General features: G+C 42.3%; 1 protein-coding gene across 6 annotated transcripts in view; it reads right to left on the minus strand.

Moving 5' to 3' along the window:
• emid1 (EMI domain containing 1) overlaps positions 1–18788 on the minus strand; it is a 66474-nt gene that overhangs the window by 4122 nt on the left and 43564 nt on the right. For 3 of the 6 annotated variants that reach the window (XR_012594271.1, XM_074637973.1, XM_074637974.1), the window contains exons 4-14: positions 13006–13095; positions 12854–12915; positions 12625–12757; positions 10850–10894; positions 10642–10749; positions 8405–8512; positions 3561–3650; positions 2755–2807; positions 2587–2649; positions 2456–2500; positions 2190–2234 (exon numbers count right to left, since the gene is read on the minus strand). Coding sequence is in view for 4 of the 6 variants with exons in the window: in XM_074637973.1 (XP_074494074.1) it covers positions 2190–2234; positions 2456–2500; positions 2587–2649; positions 2755–2807; positions 3561–3650; positions 8405–8512; positions 10642–10749; positions 10850–10894; positions 12625–12757; positions 12854–12915; positions 13006–13095 (842 nt within the window). In the remaining 2 variants the exon portion in view is untranslated. Of the gene's footprint in view, positions 1–997; positions 1610–1996; positions 2009–2189; positions 2235–2455; positions 2501–2586; positions 2650–2754; positions 2808–3560; positions 3651–8404; positions 8513–10641; positions 10750–10849; positions 10895–12624; positions 12758–12853; positions 12916–13005; positions 13096–18788 lie in introns of those variants that run through there. The other 3 variants (XR_012594270.1, XM_074637971.1, XM_074637975.1) reach the window with 2 other exon arrangements.

Genomic DNA, 18788 nt, shown 5'->3' on the forward strand with positions numbered 1-18788 from the left:
CAAGTGTTCTGAGAGAAAACTAGATTTCTGCCCCTCCTCATGGCTCTGTTTTCAGGTTTTAAAAAATCTATGTCAGGTCATTTCAGAGAGAGAGCGTTCCTATTGAGCGTTCCTATTGAGCATTCCTATTGGCTGTACTCCGGCTGGTGGGCGGTGCTTGGTATTTCCTCAACTGCTCTCAACATGACTGCCGGGTCACAAACTTTCCCATTTCACAGCTAAACAGTACACTACAAGATGTTTCTGAAAAATTTTGAGGCGAGAAATAGGCATTACAGTAACAGAATATTGATTCATATTTGATCAGCGCTGCCTAGTTTGACCGTTTGATCGGAGTTCGCCAGTGATTGTCAGCTGCTCAGAGACGACAGCTGGGCAGCAGACTCGAGATCAGCTCTGATTGCTTGTTTTACTCCGGTCTGTGAAATCTTGCAGGTGCCATTAGGAGCACCGGAGGACACAGAGGCACATGATTTATTTCAGATTACCTGTCTCATGCACTACTGTCAGGATATAGTGACCATTTTATAAAAATAACGTTTTAAATTATATTTGCTCCATTTCTACCCACTGCTACTTTACACAAAAACACTTTACTTTACTTAGGTTTAGGCAACCACTTGGTTAGGTTTAGGAAAAAACAACATGGTTGGGCTTAAAACTACCACCTTTTTATAGCGCAAATGTGACTTGACGTGAACACGGGACATGGACGAACAGCTGATTGTAAAGTGAAAGTGAAACGTAACGCACAGGACACAAACAGTGGTCTCCTGGATGAAAGCCCGTGTTGTTGGACCCATCCACCTCCTCTCCTGCCCACCTTGTTTGTCTCTTTTGCTCTTTAAACTACGTCACCATAGCACTTTCCCTGAGCGTATATTGTTGCTGCGTATGGGTTGACATTATAGTTAATGGAACACCCGTTGCATATACTGGCACTAAAGGGTGCCTTGTGCGGCGGTATCGAACGCCGATGGCCGTGACAAAGCGTCGGTAGTTGACACCCTGGGAATGAGAACAGGCTGCACATTACAGTACAGCCTCACAGAGAGACTAACATGGCTGTAGACTAACAGAGAATTAATCCCCAAATAAAACTCTAGAGAATTCAGCGCTACTTTGCCTTATTTCTCTTTTAATGGCACTGTGTTATTTCACTCAGTAGATGCATTTTGCAGTTGATTTTCACATCCAGGAAAGAAAGTTTATGTGAAGGTGAAATCATGCAAGGTTGCATTGTGGGATGAAAGAGGATAGCTGTATCCACTCCACTCACATCAGAGCACAACACCTCTAAACCCAACAGGACCCACCACTGACACATATGGAGTGATTTGGCATATACATTTCCCACATTTGCTCTGTGGTTCGTTGAAACATTTTGAAGTCAAATCAAACAATTACAATTGATTTAAAATAATTTGCTTCTAGAGGGATTTTACTATATTCTACATTATTTCACTCAGTCAGAGCTGCTGCATAGTGTCATTATTAAGATTGTTTCTTGTATTTTGTATATTTATATGTATATGCCAAAGTCAGATGCTGAAAAGGTGACTGTGAAAGGTAGCCATGGGGACAGTAGCTTGCAGAGGGAGTCAGACAGCTTTAGGGTCAAGAGGACAGTGTCGTGACAGGGGACAGCAGTCCAGAGCATCACCCCAAGGACCAACAAAAACAAAAACACATTAACGGCAAAAGAGTTCACACACAAAATCAGACAGGTCAACACCTAAAAATCACATCTACTCAAAAAGAATCAACAATGTAAAACAGACACTTTATGACTATCGACAGGGAGGAAAGTATGGACTGGAGAGAAAAAGAGATGAACACCACTTTGTGGCCAATCACAGTCATAAACATGGTGATTGTAGAAAGATCATAACCATAACCTGAGACCTGGGTCATGGTTAGACTTGATTTAGGTTACGGAATAGATTCATTGCATTGCAGAGTGAACACGTGATAACATAAATAAAAAATATCTTACATTTAGATTGCTCTTGTAAAATGAGAAAGAAGTGAAAGAAAAATAAGGGTTAGACAGGCACAGAGAAATAATTTTATGCTCAACAAAGGAATCTTAAACCTTTTTGTTAAATCTTCTAACTAAACGTAAAACCCTCCTGTCGAGGCCCTGTGTCACTATTACCACTGTGAACTACCACCAACTACTTTCTTACCGGTAAGCCCTTCTCTCCTGGCTCTCCCTTTGGACCCGGTGTTCCCTGCGAAGAAATATTAACAGAAAAAAAATGACTTCAAAACATTAATGAAGGCAGTGCAGCAGAAAGAGCTCATTCTCTCTGAGACTGTGATGTCGTTGGTCAGTGTGACTTGCAGCGCTGCTGGTTAGTGTAGTTTACAGTAATATAACCAGCTATGACATGTGTTGATGTTTCCCCCATACTGCCGTAATCATCACGGCGGCAGGATGGAGGTGGCTTACCGAATCGCCTCTGAAGCCCCTCTCTCCTGGGTAACCTAAAGGACCCTGAAAAAACCAAAGGCATGTTGTTTAAGGATGTCGAGTAAATGTGGAAAACCTACTGCACATCATGTAGCTGTGAGTGTACTCACTCTCTCCCCACGTTCTCCCTTCGGCCCCACAGGGCCCGACGCTCCAGGGCCTCCAGATTTACCCTGTATCGAGTCAGGGAGGAAATTCAAAATGGCAATGATGAATTTGTACTGCAACAAATCGTACAGTGTTTAGTACGTGCACCACTGTGCTGTGTGTGAGCTTACATTCTGTCCTGATGGGCCAGGAGGTCCTACTGGGCCTTTGGGACCTGGTGGACCTGCGTAACAGATAGAAAGGCTCATATTAGGTTTTTAATCATGTGTTGCCTGGAGAAGAACACTGAGCTCAACCTGACACATGTACAGCACCTGTTGATGTTTATGACTTTTATTAAGCTTAAGAATAACTCTCAATGTGTGGATTCAGCTTTGAGGGATGTTTTGTGTTTGGTCACCTGGTTAAGAATCAGCACTGTTGCAAATAAAATCACAAAACTGAACCTATGTGCTTCTCATAGAGGCCAAATAAGACTGTATTTTTTGTATGTAAAAGCTTTTGAGATATTTGCATCTTTCTAGAGCTGCAACGATTTACCGAATTAATCAATTAGTTGTCAACTATTAATATTAACAACTATTTTGATAATCAATTAATCGGTTCGAGTAATTTTTATAAAAAAAGAAAAAAAGTCAAAATTCTCTGATTCCAGCTTCTTAAATATGAATATTTTCTGGTTTATTTACTCCTCTATGACAGTAAACTAAATATCTTTGAGTTGTGGACAAAACAAGACATTATCATCTTGGGATTTTGGGAAATAGTGATCGACATTTTTCAACTTTTTCTGACATTTTATAGATCAAACCACTAATCGATTAATCAAGAAAAAAATCGACAGATTAATCAACAATGAAAATGAGTTGCAGCCCTACAGCTTTCAGTGTAGATCTAGAGTTTCACAAACACAACAAACAAACATACTCAGTGCAGTGCAGGGATAAACACAATAAGGATAGTGATAAACACTCACCCTCAGGCCCGGGGGGACCCTGAGGTCCTGGAACAGGCAACCCTCGTGAGTCATGGAAAGTGTTGCTGAAGAAAGGGTCCTTTTTACCACCTAGAGTTGAAACAAAATGGGTGTGTTTAATGAGAGCTACTTTAATTTTTATTACTGTATGCATGTTTTATTTTCAGAATCAGAATCAGTTTTATTTGCCAAGTACCCACATAAAAGGAATTTGGTTTTATGCATCTCTCTAAACATACTTACACAGAAATAGAAATAACAGCTAGGGACAAGGACAACAAAGCCGGACAAATAAAAGCAAGGAATAGACAGGACTGTTATGTACACAAGTAGTGAAAAAAGCTATATATATGAATATTATATAAATATATATAAAAAGCACCAATGACCAACAGTAAAATAAGCAATAAAAACATCTATATAAAAGTCCAGTGTTCCGGAAGTTGTAAACAATATAAATAGTGCAAAGAAATAAACACTAAATGGATATACATGGACTGGATGATTATGTACAGTATGTACAGGTATACATGTCTATATAGTGTATGTACAGCATATAGGATTTATATTGACAGTGACAGATGATATGTACATATTTCTAAACGTTTGTGCAATAAAGACTGTAAGAATTATAATCTATAACGGCCGTAACAGTGTATTGACAGTGTATGACTGATTTGAGTGTTTATCAGAGTGACAGTTTGAGGGAAGAAACTGTTCTTGTGTCTGGTTGTTTTGTGTTCTGTGACGCTTATCAGACAGGAGAAGCTGTAACAGGTTGTGTAAGTTGTGTTTTATCCATGATCTTGTTGTTTTTATTTTGCCTTTGAGGGAATCGTTGGAACTCAAACCTGGGTTTCAATAATTGTTTTCAAAGATTGTTAACAAGTGCACTGCCATGCCATGAAAATGTAAGGTTACTCTCTTTGTAAATGCAAGTTTGTATTGTGTTTGTGTGCACTAATTCATGTGAAGCTGTACCTCCAACAAGCTCCAACAAACAAATGTTTTTCTTGTGTGGTTACATTAATAGATGGTGATCTTTAGGTTTAGATCCATGGTTTTAATGAACGAGGCATGATTCGTATGTAGCCTGAGAGAAACCTGAGAGGTGAACCTGAAGAAGCCCATGGCAGACTGTGTTGTTCCCACATTTGCACTTGTGATTTATGGTGCCTTCAAATGGGGTCGTGTTTACCGTGTTCACGAGAAGAGTCCAAATGAACGCCCCCCTCTTGTGGTATTCACAACCTCGTACGTGAAAGTTTCTGAAAGTTCACGTGTTTGTTGACGTTGTCAGAAATGGCGGAGGCCATGGAAGTTAATTTTTCGGTACATAATAAGTGAATATATTGTAATTTTAGTCATATACTGTAATTGTATAATATGTCTGAGGAAAATGTTGGTATTCCCAACTGCCTAATCCTTTTCCTCTGTCATTATACATGTGCATTTACTGCATTATGTTACCTGCTACAGTAACATTAATATTGCCGTTGCTTAGCAGCGTTGTTCTCACGACTTAACCACTTGAACGCCAAGCATATTGTGTACACGACCTCCGCTGTTGTAAACACGAGCTCACGAGTTTCATTTGAAGGCACCAACACTAAATATGAACCTATGAAATATTGAGCCTTTCAGTGTGTGATGTTTTACAACGAGTCCTGCTGTCATAAGCACTTGAAAAGGTGTTTATGTGAATGCTGTGTGTCCATAAAGTGTCGATGCTGTCTGAAAAGCTTGACTCAGGGCAGTGAAGGACCTCTTTATTACATCAGAGTAACCTCCAGAGGGCAGTATTTTCCAACAAATACTGAAACTTCACCTAATGACTTCAACAGGTTGTAAACTATACTAAAATGTGTTCAAAAGCACTGATCTGTGTTTCACATTCATTAAAAAAAATTGTAATACTGCATAATAGCAAACTTTCCATATCAACTGTGTAACAACACGGACTGGACGTCTACAACTAAATGAGCCTACAAGAGGAAGAGGGTGGTGAACGTGTGAGCGATAGAGGAAGCGAGCGGTCATTGGGTCATTTTATATGGACAGGAAACACAGATCCAATCACAGCATGAGACAGGAGACACAGAGAGGAGGAGGAGGAGGAGGAGGAGAAGGAGGAGGAGAAGGACGAGGGCTGACAGCCAGAAACATCCTCCAGCTGCCAGAGCGTTGCACAGTGCTAACAGATCACGGCCGGAGGTGACATCCAAAACAGGGCAGCGCTCCCTCTGTGACGATTTCTACGCACGATCATTTCCTATAAAGCATCTGTGACGTAAAACCGTGTGGGAGCACTTACAAACACTGAAATCAGATGTTTCAACAACAATGCTCCTCCTCACTACTTAACGCTCTGAACCGACTCCTGTTCAGCAGAAGGGAATTCCAACCTCCTGATGCAAAGCCAAATAAACCAGTGTTTTCCAAAGGAAGCTCAGACCGTCCCCTACTGTTACTTTGATGTGAAAGAAATGGCTCGCAGTCTTGATAATCATCATGCCAACCTCAACGTACCCACAGCTTTCTCCACACAGGAACCCGGAGCTTACAAATCTGCGCGCCGGCTGCATACTTTGTTTTACCACTGAATCCACATATAAAATCCCACCGATACGTTGACCTTGAAAGAGCCGGCGCGGGCCCCCATCTGTCTCTCACACTCCCCCTCAGCTGTCTGAGCGGTCTACATCTGGAAGTTGTTGAGTGACATCAGTGATGGACAGGTTCTCATCCCAGCATGTAAAGTCTGAGTCAATCTCAGACCGTCTCTGCCTCCATTTAATACTCTTTGATTCTGTTCTACTTGGCTGGTAGACAGTAAGCAGCGAGTAGCGGTTAAAGGATTACCACCATCCTGTCTGGTTCTCATTCTCTTTGTTTCTTTTGTTTATCAGTAGTCCCAAAACGTATGGGAGCTCTTACACAGCAGGAGAAAACATGTCTGTGAGGCTGCTATAGACTATCAGCAGTTTGCAGCTAAAAGTCTGTAAAAGCTTCATCACCCAGCCTGAGAACAAAGGCTTTGATTTAATTTGTGTACATGTGCTCACGCTGGGTTCATGGCAAACTGATTTTGTTACATTAAAATGAAATATACAGCAATTAAAGGGAAAGTGCGCTGATTTTACACATCAAAGTCTGTTTACAGGTCTTGGGGAGTACTACCATATACTATATGAGAGAAGTTGTATAAAGCCTTTAGTGATGTCACTTGAGTCAGTTGAGTCTGAAAACTACAAGTTTGAAAATGAAAAAACATCTGATGGTGTGGAGTTAGGAAGAAGTGAGCTGACCAGACGTCTGTAGTGGACTCCAGGCCACATTAGTTGCTACTAGTGTAACACACCCGAATCTCTGAATGAACTGTTGGTGATGGAGTTGCATTGTGGGTAATGTAGACGCCAGGTTTTGAAAAGGAAGTGTGTGGAATAAAAAAAATTCTGCTGCATTGATTTTTAACTTTTTTTTTTAAAACTGTCCATCAAAGGCAATGCTAAGTCGGTGGAGTATTCTTTTAAGACTCGTATTTATAACAAATACAAAGAGTATTTGTAAAGGAGCAGTGTGTAACATCTGGCGGTATCTAGTGGTGAGGTTGCAGATGAACTGAAGCCTCTCCCGTGTGCTAAGTGTGTAGAAGAACTAAGGTGGCCGATGCGAAAATGCGAATAGCCCTCTCTGGAGCTGGTTGTTGTAAGAGTAGTGTAGGTCATTTGGAGTAGAGCCAGTGTGTAGAGTGTGTGTGTACGTGGGAAATGAGTGGTGAAGCAAGAGAGAGAGAGTGGTGGCGATGGAAGTGAAAAGTTAAAGGGACTGTTTGTAACTTTTTACACGTATAAATCTACCGGGTCGGGATCCCATGACGCACTCGCATATGCGCGCTCGCATATGCGCTCTCGCGTGTGGCTGGAGTCTCTGCTCCGCTGCCTGTCTTCACTCACACACACACCGCATTCTCGCTGTCTCGCTGTCTCGCTGTCTCGCTCCACCTCAAGTTTATGCACGCTCAATACACACTGCAGAAGAGTTCGTTTAGCTCTGAGAATATCTAGTGAATGACTCTCTAGTGAGTGGACGTTTGTGCAGAAATAACTGCTGCAGCTCCTCCAGACCAACAGAGGTTTCCCGTGTCTTGTGAAGTGACGGGGCTCCGCAGCGAGAAACATTATCGGCCCCGACCGGGTGCCGGTGTCTCCCAGCGGGCGCAGTCGGGAGACGATAACGTTTCTCTTCCTGCTTCAGCCCCGACACCGACCCGCTTTTCCTGCTTCAGCCCCGGAGACTGAAGCAGGAAAAGCCAACACTAGGATCAGCATTGATTCATGGAGAGACCTTCGTCTGGTCAGGTAACATTACTGCCAAGCAGCTGAAATATAGAGTGATATTGTGGTTTTAGCTGACGTGTGTCGCCTCACTGTTTTGAGCGATGCTCGTTCATGTCTATTTAGAGCGAGCAAGCGCGAGCCCGACGCTGACTTTCGTTGACTTAACGGCCACAGGTGTCACTGTTAACAAGCATTTCTGAAAGTTACAAATAGTCCCTTTAACAGTGCTTGGTTTGTCCGTTCTGGGCTGCTGTAGAAACATGGCAGAGCAACATGGCGGACTCTGTGAAGAGGACCCACTCCCTATGTAGATATGAAGGGCTCATTATAAGCTAACGAAAACACAACGATTCATATTTTCAGGTGATTATACAATAAAAAAAATACTTATTCACATTATATTCCATTTCTACCAATAGATCCCCCTAAATGTTACACACTGGTCCTTTAACTATCTGGTGTCATGGTGACTGTATGAAGTCTGTCAGTTGTCCAGGGTCTTACTGTGGTCTGGTTCTGGGATGTGGGCGCTGGCTGGAGCTGGAGGCCCTGGAGGGCCAGGCGGGCCTGGTAGACCTCTCTCTGCTGGGAGTCCTGGTGGACCACGGGGGCCTGAGAGGAGGAATGACAGAGACGTCACCATGGTGACAGATATACTGTACATCAGAGGCATGTCAGAGCTAAATATAATCATAAAAATTCCCCTGGAGAGGCGCAGCACAACGGCAGACTGGTAATGATAAATGACTGTGGCTGATGTGATGATAGGAGGATAAACTATGACAAAGACCAGAGAGGAAACAGATTAGATAAAGTGCTGAATGATGCAACATAATAGTGTCTGGAAGGAGGGGGTGTCACTATACAGTATGTATGTGCACATGTGGATTAAAATCAGCAGCGGAACTGTCCGACTTTGTTTCTTTGTAATTAACAGGAGGATTGCCTTTAATGGTCCAGTACTGGGAACTGACTCAGGGACATGGGAAAACTCAAATAAACACCATTAACCTCTGCAAAGTGTTACTGGCGCTGGTTCATGGTGAATTAAATGCTCCCTGCATACACACCGCTAGCTTTTGGACGTGTGTGTGTGTGTGTGAGTAACAGCCTGTAGCTGGACCATATGGTCTGGTTAGTGAAAGTGTCCCTCCTCCCCCAGCCTTTTTTTTAAATGTGGAAAAAAGCCCCACCACAACTCCATGTGACCTCATTGTTTGGACTCTCCTGAGGTAATGCTGCCCCCTAAACACCACCTCCTGCCCTCCGACAGACCCAGACTCATCACCTCCCTGTTTATGTGCTGATGCAACTGACAATGACAGTCCACTAATTGCCGCTTTGCAAGGTAATGTTATTACAGCTCTGATTTGACACGTTTTCACTAAGCCTTGGTAAACACTGCAGCGTGACCGGCTGTGTTTTGGCTGCACCGGGGAGACTCTAAGCTACAATCTGCAGTACAAAATGGCCAATCAAAGTGGCCCTTTAGAGTCTTTGTGACATATTGGGGGAAACAATTTAAATTTCTCTGCAGAGTAATGGTTCCCTGGAGCTATCTGAGGGATGCTGCGTCAAAATATGAGTCAAAGTTTGTCAAACAACTCTTCTCAGGATTCATCATAATGTACAAGAGCATTTCTCCTGACAACACAAGTTCACTCCTCTCCCATCTCTCCAATAACCTTTGGCTCAAAAACATATTTGTCTACATTTTCCATGACATTGGAAACACTCCAGCCCCGTGTTTATCTTTCTCTTTAAAATGACAAAAATCAGCACAATAAGGAAAGCAGAGCTTCGGATGCAACTTAAGCCGTAGCTCTGGTTTTAGGTACTTATGAAGTAATGGAGATAGAAAAAACAATAACACCACAGCCATATGGAAATCATAAGGACCTGGGATTTGTGTATATATAGCTCATGTTCATTTCAGATTGAAGTCACATGGCGCTTCTCGGAAAGTGGGTTTGTAGTTTAACTTTTGCTCTAAATCTCGTCTTTACCCAGCAGCAGGCACAGAGCAGGGGTCATGTGTGTTAGCCGGAGCGGAGAGGTACTCCCTTCATGATCCAGAGCAGAGAAATAACAGCCTATAGCGAGAGCAGATGTCGTGACGAACTTATACCACCATTTGCATGGTCATCATTCAAGTCACAGCTGCCTGTGGATATACTTTTCCCCCCCCAACAGGTCATTTATTATTTGTACATAACCACCAGTGAGCTTTGAATCCGTGGAGCAGATTTATGATTCTGGTTGGTGAGCAGCAGCACATGTTGGGGAGTTGTCTGAAAACAAATGATGCCCACTAAAACAGCACTTTTAGAAACATATGATTTTAAAAGCCAACCAACAAAATGCCTGAATTACAGTAAGTTACCAGCAGGCCGCTGGAACGCTCCGACATTTAACGCTGGAGGGTCTGTGGGTTGACCGAGTGGCTTAAGAGAAAGACAAATGCTCTGCAGCAGGACATCACGGGTCAGCCCTTTGTTGGAGATCTCTGTGATTTTTCCACGGGTCTCTGGTCAACAGTGAGCCATTAAAATGTCTTGTTCTACAGACAATAGGTTAAGTGGACAGGCGAGTATACAACTGCCCTGTGACGCCCTCCGTCTCTCAGTGACATGCTTATTGACAAACTGTGTCAACATCTACTAAGACAAGGTTCATTTGACTCTCTCAGCTCACAACTGTCTGCTAGCAGCGAGCTGTTTCTACTTTCAGTCCTCTCTTACCTGCAGGTCCCGAGGATCCCTTGGATCCAGGGGATCCAGATGGGCCCCTCGTCCCGGCCTCCCCCCGAGGCCCACTGGGACCTGGCAGCCCTCGAGACCCTGCCTTCCCTAAGAGGAGGAAACAGTCATGAGTAATCACGAAGCCCTAACTGGTTTACATCTTAAATGGTTTTACGTGGACTGAAAGGCAACTGTGGTTAAAATTTACCCTCTCTGCCAGGAAGCCCATCTCTCCCCTTTTCACCCTGAGGACCTGTAATGAAAACAGAGAGGTGGCTTAATTAAGAGGTGCAGCGCTGTGAGATCCACTGATGGACGAGGTGAAACTCTAAGTAATAGAGCAAAAAGACTTGTCATTGCTGTGTTTATGTCATCATTACGGCTGATTTAAATTTCAGTTCCAAAACACTAAATATTTTCAGGAAAAGAATTTTTTTTTTGTAGTTTTTAAAGGAGTAATTAATTCAGTTTAACTCAGCCATGAAGGATCATGCATCATCATGGATTTCTGAAAATGATGGCTGGTTGAATTCTATGGCGTTAGTGAAAAAAAGATGTACAAAACCCTTTGTGTCTCCAGAGGGAGCTGTGTTAAGTCTGATAAAATGACCTTAAGTGATGTCACTTGAGTCAGAGTCCGAAGACTACAAGTATGAAAAAGAAAGAAATCTGGAGGTGTGAGCTGACCTGACGTCTGTAGCTCCTCATCTGTGCTTGAGGCTACATTAGCTGTTACTAGCATAACACACTTAAATCTCTGACCAAACTGTTGATGGTCGAGTTGCATCGTGGGTAATGTAGGCGCTAAGTTTTGACAAAGTCTGAAACTACTCAGCGTCTATTCTATAGAGCAGTGTTTCCCAAACTTTTTTTCTGGGGGCCCACCTTTTAAAAATGACAAACCATCGCGACCCGATTCACAACAGTCCTAATCTATAAATCGTGAGAAGAGCGAATTTGTGCGTAAATTAACGATTCTAACCATTTTCTACTGATATTTCCCTACCACCTTATATTATCTTGAATAGGTAAACCAGTCATTTCGAAGAGATATACCTTTGATAAATCCCAACTTCATTTTATGCATGAGTTATTGAAAACATATACACATGTTAAATACTTTATAAATGAGACTAAATAAATGCATCTAGGTGGAGTTACCAGGCTCTCGTTTTTTCCCTCTCATCAGTAAAACAAACAGAATGAATGCTAGTCATATTAGATTCAATGTTATAAGTAGGCTACAATTATCTGAACATACGAACATTCAGGCTCCCTCATGTGGCACAAAGGTGTACTGCAGATAGAAATGTTAAAAGACTATGGAAGAAATTCTGCAAATTTATTTGGCGACACTAATAAAATCTCCCACGACCCACCTGTGGGTCCAGACCCAGTGTTTGGGAATCACTGCTATAGAGAGTAGTGAATGAGTGAATGATTTTGCACACAGCACTCATTTTCACAGTTTATCTCATTTTTCTACAAGTGAAAACTTCTACCATCAGAGTAATTTGAAAGATTCTATAAACATATAAAGCTCCTTCACATAGTGGCTATGACTGGGGACAACTTTTGGCTAAACACATGTTAATATAACGTTTTAAACGTCCTCCGACAGTGCAGCAGGGTTATTGAACTCTCACAGTGCTGGGCTCGACTCCAGGAGAGGAGAGAGAGAGACTTTCATGCTCTTAAGTGTTCGCTTTCCACACAGCAGCCACAGAGCGCTGAAAGCGAGCAGCACAGACGCTCTAACTTCTGCTAAAGGAAATGAGTGTGTGCGCAGCGCAGGAAATAGGATACGAGCCGAGGTTGAGCAGGTAGAGGGCAGAATAAGAGCTGCTGCTCATGGAGAAAAGCTGCAAGGAGTGATTTCTGACTCAATTATATATAACACAAAACCCTGGACTCCACTTAATAGAAGTATGCAGTATTTTCTAACTTAAAACGTATTCATGCATGACATCATGATAAACCTACCTGCAGGTCCCTGCTCACCAGGAGCTCCCTGAGCGGGCACAGCCCCCATCAGTAATGAGGCCTCTGGTGCAGTTCCTCCTTTACCCTGAAGGTGGCGATGTGCTATGGAGGCCGGGGCAGTGAATAATTGGACCTGGTACAGAAAGACATAAAACAAGTGTGGGCAATTAACCAATATACGCATCATATTCTTCAGTGATTCAGACACTGTGGCTGAATGAGTCCAAACCTTCGCCTCCAGTGAGCTCAGCCTGTCGGTCAAAGCTGTGATGCGACTGCAGTTGAGACAATCTAAAAAAACAAAAAACTTACACTTTATTATCAGGAATCACACGCTTAAACATGCACCGTCGCAAAGTCAAAGTAGTAACATGTTCTTACTAGAGATTGACTCCCCTGTGCGTGCAGGCGGGCGGCGTAGCGTGGATGGTTTCCTGACTGCCTCTTGAGCTACAAGCTGGTTCCCTGCATCTGTAACAGAAGACAAAAAGACAAATGTCACCTCTGTGGCTTGGATTTGAAGTTATAGTGATTTATTGACCTTGAAAACTTAATATTTAGATTTGGAAGTTTCTACTTCCATTCATAGGGACGGCTATGGCAATTACGAATTGTAAAAAATGTTGTCTGTTAAGGTAGAATATAAGTTTGTTTACCATAACACGCAAAGCAGCAATCAAAAGGTGGGAATCACAGTTTAAATCTCACCAAGATCTATTTAATTGTTTGATGGCCCAATACCTGACAGTCCACCACATCAAATGGAAATCAGTTCAAATGTTTTTGCTGACAATAGAGCCGAGAGGATTAGTCGATTAATTGAATCATTCATTAAGCAAAAACACCAAAGTTTCTCTGGTTTCAGATACTCAGATGTGGGAATTTGTTTCTTTTCTTGATTTTATATCACTGAAAATTTGGGTTTTGTACTATTGGTCAGACAAAACAAGATATCTGAAGACGTCACCCAGGGTTCTGGGAAATTATAATGGGCATTTTTCACAATTTTTCCGAGCTGACAGACAGACAAACATGAGCGAAACATGATGCCAATACAATATCCTAGGAATTATGGTGATATTGGAGGATATTGCAAGATTTTTATCAAGTGCCAATAATGCATTAAGCAGTGTTTCCCTTCTGGAAACAAGAGTGTGGAGGTTGCCATAGTAAACGGGTGTGTAGTCCATCTGACTTTTATGAAAGACACCGAAGTTCGCGTCCCGTATCAAACCTGCAATCAATGCTTGTTTATTTTCTTGTACCATAGCCACAATCTCTTCCTTTCCTTAACCAAGAGTTTTAGTTGCCTAACCTTAAGCACACTGTAGATGCCATGTGCAGATATTGTAGGGAAAATAATTAAAAGGTTGGTTGATGTTTTTTGGGCCACAGGTTCCAATGACAGTTGCGATGATTGTGGAGGGCAGTCAAGGGCCTGGACCAGGCGGTGACCTACGGTTTTGAAAAGTGAAGCCAAAGCTGAAGTGCCTTAAACCTGCATTCTTTCTAACAGCCAGCAGGGGGCGACTCCTCTGGTTGCAAAAATAGGTCTGATTGTATAGAAGTTTATGAGAAAATGAGCCTACTTTCACTTGATTTATTACCTCAGTTAACATTGTAAACATGAGTTTATGGTCTCAATCACTAGTTTCAAGTCTTCTTCACCACAGCATGATGTTCATTTAGTAAATTATGGTCCCATTTAGAGTCAAATAGACCATAAAGCAGGGGATGCTTTAGGGCATGGCTACCTTGTGATTGACAGGTCGTTCTGGGTGTTGTCCGTGTTTTCTTCTTTGAACTTTTACCCTTTCATAGTGTGTTTTCAGTTCATAAGGTTAATTATAACCTTTTGGTCGCCTAAAAATGATTTATTCAGCGTTCGGTTGTACTCAGCTCCACCCTCCCGTGTCACTTCTGGTTGCAAAAACAACAAGATGGCAACAGACAAAATACTGAACTCGAGGCTTCAAAACTGTAGTCCACAAACCAATGGGTGATGTCACGGTGACTACGTCCACTTCTTATATAAAGTCTATGGTCAAGTCGAAGGAAAAAGAGACAACTGATCCAACTTCCAAATAATCATTAATAGGCCGCAGGTGTTCATATGTCCTCACTCCAACGATATGGAAGTTACACTGTGCTGTGGGTTGTGTGAAGATGTTTCACTTTATAAGATACCAGAAATCAACTCTGTGCTGTTTCTGTCCTCCAGGTGAACTTCCTACTATTGGAAAGCCAGAAAGAGCTGACAATAAGTTTACAGTTTGTAGAGAAGACAGAAATGGAAATCACCAGAGTTGCTGCTTTTGTCTCTGTTACATTTCCAAGACACAAACAGTGTGCATGCTGCGTCTCTGCCAAGCTGCTTTCCTTTTGCCTTGTTTCTTTATGGGGTATAAAATCGCAAAGCCTTTGAGAGAGGGAGTGTAAAGACAAACAATAGTTTCCTTGTGCAGAGAGAATGGGCAGTCTCGGCTCGCATTCTGTCTTGCCTTCATTTTATGAAGTGTGGGAGTTTGTTTCCCTGGTTCTGGATGTTTTGAATGGGCAGACCTTTGTGGAAATGCTAGACTGACTCTTTTGTCTGGCCTGGTCTGGCTCTGGTCGGCCCAGGTGCTCCTGATACAAACAAGAGGCTGGGTTCAGCACCTCATTAGCCACCAGGAAGCACGACGTCTTTGCCATTCAGTGGCCGGCGGCCGCGGTCAACGCCAAGTGCCAAACTAAAAGAAGCCATGAAGTAGCACCTGCAGCACCGAGCTGGAGCAGGAGAGCGATGTTCCTCCTCAACAGCCTCACTTATTGTAACATCACATGTCATGATCCATCTCGATCCACTGCTGACCCAGGGAAGGAAAATGGAGAGCTTATTGTCATGAAGAAAAATAAACGTTTGGGAACTTAAGACAGGAAAGCATAACGGGTTTAGTGATTACCCAAAGAGGGGAGAGAGAGAGGGCAAAGGAGGAGCATGAAAAGTACACAGAACACATGGTTTAAGGTAAATTGAGACCGCTTTAATAATTCCCCTCCTCAACCTCTGTGCTCATGAGTTCACTGGTTTGGGCTCTGGCTATTTCTCAGAGGATTACAAGTGTAGATGGATTTAAACCATGTAAGACCGGAGACTGAAATGTTATGGCATGAGCCCTAGATTGTAGAAAACTCTCCCACATTTTGATAACAACGGACGTGGAGAACACACACTTTGATCCGCTCTGCACTCGTCTGCGGCGCACTTCAGTCCACAAGGGGACGACTGCAGAGACAAAGAGAGGCGTGTGTGTGTGTACATGCACAAGCTGGGGACGTTTTCTCTGGAGCTCGGCTGCATTCAATTACAAAGGGGGCTCTGGATAGGAAATCTAGCTCTCGCCCCTAACTGCACCTCTTCTCCAGAACGTTCAAGCACCGAGATCCCCTCACCCACACTCTCCTGCTATTGTTTGAAGCATTAACCCGGCTTTGGCGCAAGGACAACTATCTCCCACACACACCTCTTACACACTCTCTCTCTCTCTCTGTCTCTCTCTCTCTCTGTCTTGCAACAACAAATTTAAAATCCTGCAAGACCGCTCTTTTCTTCCTGGTGTGCATGCAGGCTGCGTTCAAGGAGAAAGAGGATGAATCGGACGCTTCGAGTGTGATGCATCGCTCTCTCGGCCAACAATAACATCATCACAGATAATGAATGCCCCCTGATGGACGCGGCTCATTGTATCCACTCTTTGTTCTCAGTGGGCTAATTGCCCCAGTAGGGCGTGGGGGGAGGGAGGGGAGACGCAATGTGTGAATGTATTTGACCTTTTGCCCCCATGTTGCACTGGGCCCTAATCAGCGACTGAGTCACAGCTCTTCACTACAGAAATACCCCCGCAGAGAGTTCAGCGGGCCAGAGGCCGTCCTGACATCAGCTCTGTCTCTCTTTCTGCTTTTCTGTCTCTCTCCCTCTCACACACTCACACACACAGTTCAGTAATTTGTTTATAAATACTCTATGAATAATCTTTGCCCCTGCTGGCGCAATATCCGCAGAGGAAGAGGAGGAAGATAGGAGCGAAGGTCACATGGAGGTTATCTTTTCCTATTTCATAATGAGAGTGTGTATTCAGGCGTTTATGCTGTGATTGTTTATGCTCGAGTACATGACTACGTCCGGTTTTCAAAATAAAGTGTTAACAAAGGTAACTGTATATACAAAATACATATATGGAAATAAGATTGATTGGATTCTATTCACCAGAAGTATAACACATTACATGTCCCTTGTAAATTAAAAAGAAAATACCTCTCATTTGTGAGGGGAATGTTTGTATTCTTTGATTTTTGGGTTGCTGGAAAGAAAATAATAAATAAATGGACAATGACAATGACTGATATATTTGACTTCAGGACATCACAACATTTTTACTGTATCAATTTAGATATGATAAAATTGCAATAAAACATAATATCAAATATCAATCAGCACCCAAGTATCGTGATAGTATCAAATTGTGAGATAGGTGTATCGTCCCAGCCCTATTGATTATATGCACTGCATATTGTTTATAAAGGTATTTGGGAATCTGGCGGTGATGAAAAGCTTCTAAAAAGCAAATCTGATTTCGCAGAACACTTATTTCAGACTTATTCTGGGGCTCTGAAGCCATCCAAAAGTGGAGGGGAGCTCTCACAGCACACAGTCTTTCTAAGCATGTAGCTGGGGGCTAAGGTTAGACAGGCCGATGAAATTGTTTGCTGAAATCTGAGCAACAGGTCTGCCAAGCCACACATGTCGCCCCCCTGGGCCTCAGATGAAACCCTGACGGGAGTTTCTCTCCCGTGTTTCACTTCCCTCGCTGCTGGAATAAATGAAAAACACTGTAGGTGAGTAAACTGACCACTAGCTAATGTTTGTTTAAATTAAATATTCATTGTATAACTGTGTTTTGTATCTTGTATCCAAACAGCATCCAGATCCAGCTGAGACAAACTGCAGTTCACATGAGGTGTTAAACGTGTTTCAAATGTGTATTGAGTTATCACTTGTGGTTACATTTCATTTTCTTGCTCACATTAGATTTGTGAGACATGACAATAGCTTCAATATGTGAAATTATCATCTTTTCAATGGAATCGTATCGTGATGAAATCATATATCGACATAACTTGATACACAATTACGTCGTCTAAATTGATAATAACAAGCACAACTCTAATTTCTCAGAGAATCTGATGTGAAATATTTTGAGGGAATATCATTTGAAGATTGCAGCTTAGTTTTTACATCACACTTTATGTTACCACTCAATGTGATTAACAACCTGGATTCCAACTGGCAACCTTCTAGTCACAAGCTTCTCCAACCTTTAAGCTCCATTAACCAAGAATACAATACAGCTCAGGACGGGACAGGGTTCTGTCTAATAGGATATATGTGTAAAGGTGGACTCAAATGTTGGTTAAAATAAATTGCGAGTAGTGTTTTCCAACAGGATTCATTCATTCATTCATTCATTCAGCTTTTTTGTTCAACTCCTGAATGCCTAAACCCAATAATTCTGCTTATGGGAATACCCCATAGTTACATCAAACTATTGTCTTAATCTGATTACTCTGTATTTGTGTGCATGCATGTAAACATAGTCAGTGTATAGCTGGAATTTTTTTTATTAATTAATTAATGAATTTATTTTGCACAAAAGTTCCTAATTAAATGAGAAAATACTCAATACTTTTCATTTGTCAAGAATATAAAAATAGGCTTTACCATGTGGTTATTTCATATAGACGATTAATTTATTGAATTACCAGAGAACTGCTATATCGTGATATACATCGTTATTGAGATATGAAATTATATGTATCGTGATTGAAGATTTTGGCCATAGCGCCCAGCCCTACATGACAATGCAGACAGAAAGAGAGTGAACAGTAGCTCGCCTTGGTAATAAACTGTGTTTGTGATTCAACACCAGAGACACATTTATTAGCCAAGTGTGAACAGGGCCGAAGGGGGAAGCAGCAACCTTTTCGATTTGGATTCCACAGAAGCATTAACAACCTGCTCTTACTATTATGTCATTATATTATCATTATGGGAGCTTTATTCCAAATCTATTATTATTGGCCCTTTAAAACGCACTTGGAGCTTTACTGGTGCCACCAGAGTG

Source organism: Sebastes fasciatus, chromosome 6 (assembly GCF_043250625.1).
Source record: "Sebastes fasciatus isolate fSebFas1 chromosome 6, fSebFas1.pri, whole genome shotgun sequence".
Lineage (NCBI taxonomy): Eukaryota > Metazoa > Chordata > Actinopteri > Perciformes > Sebastidae > Sebastes > Sebastes fasciatus.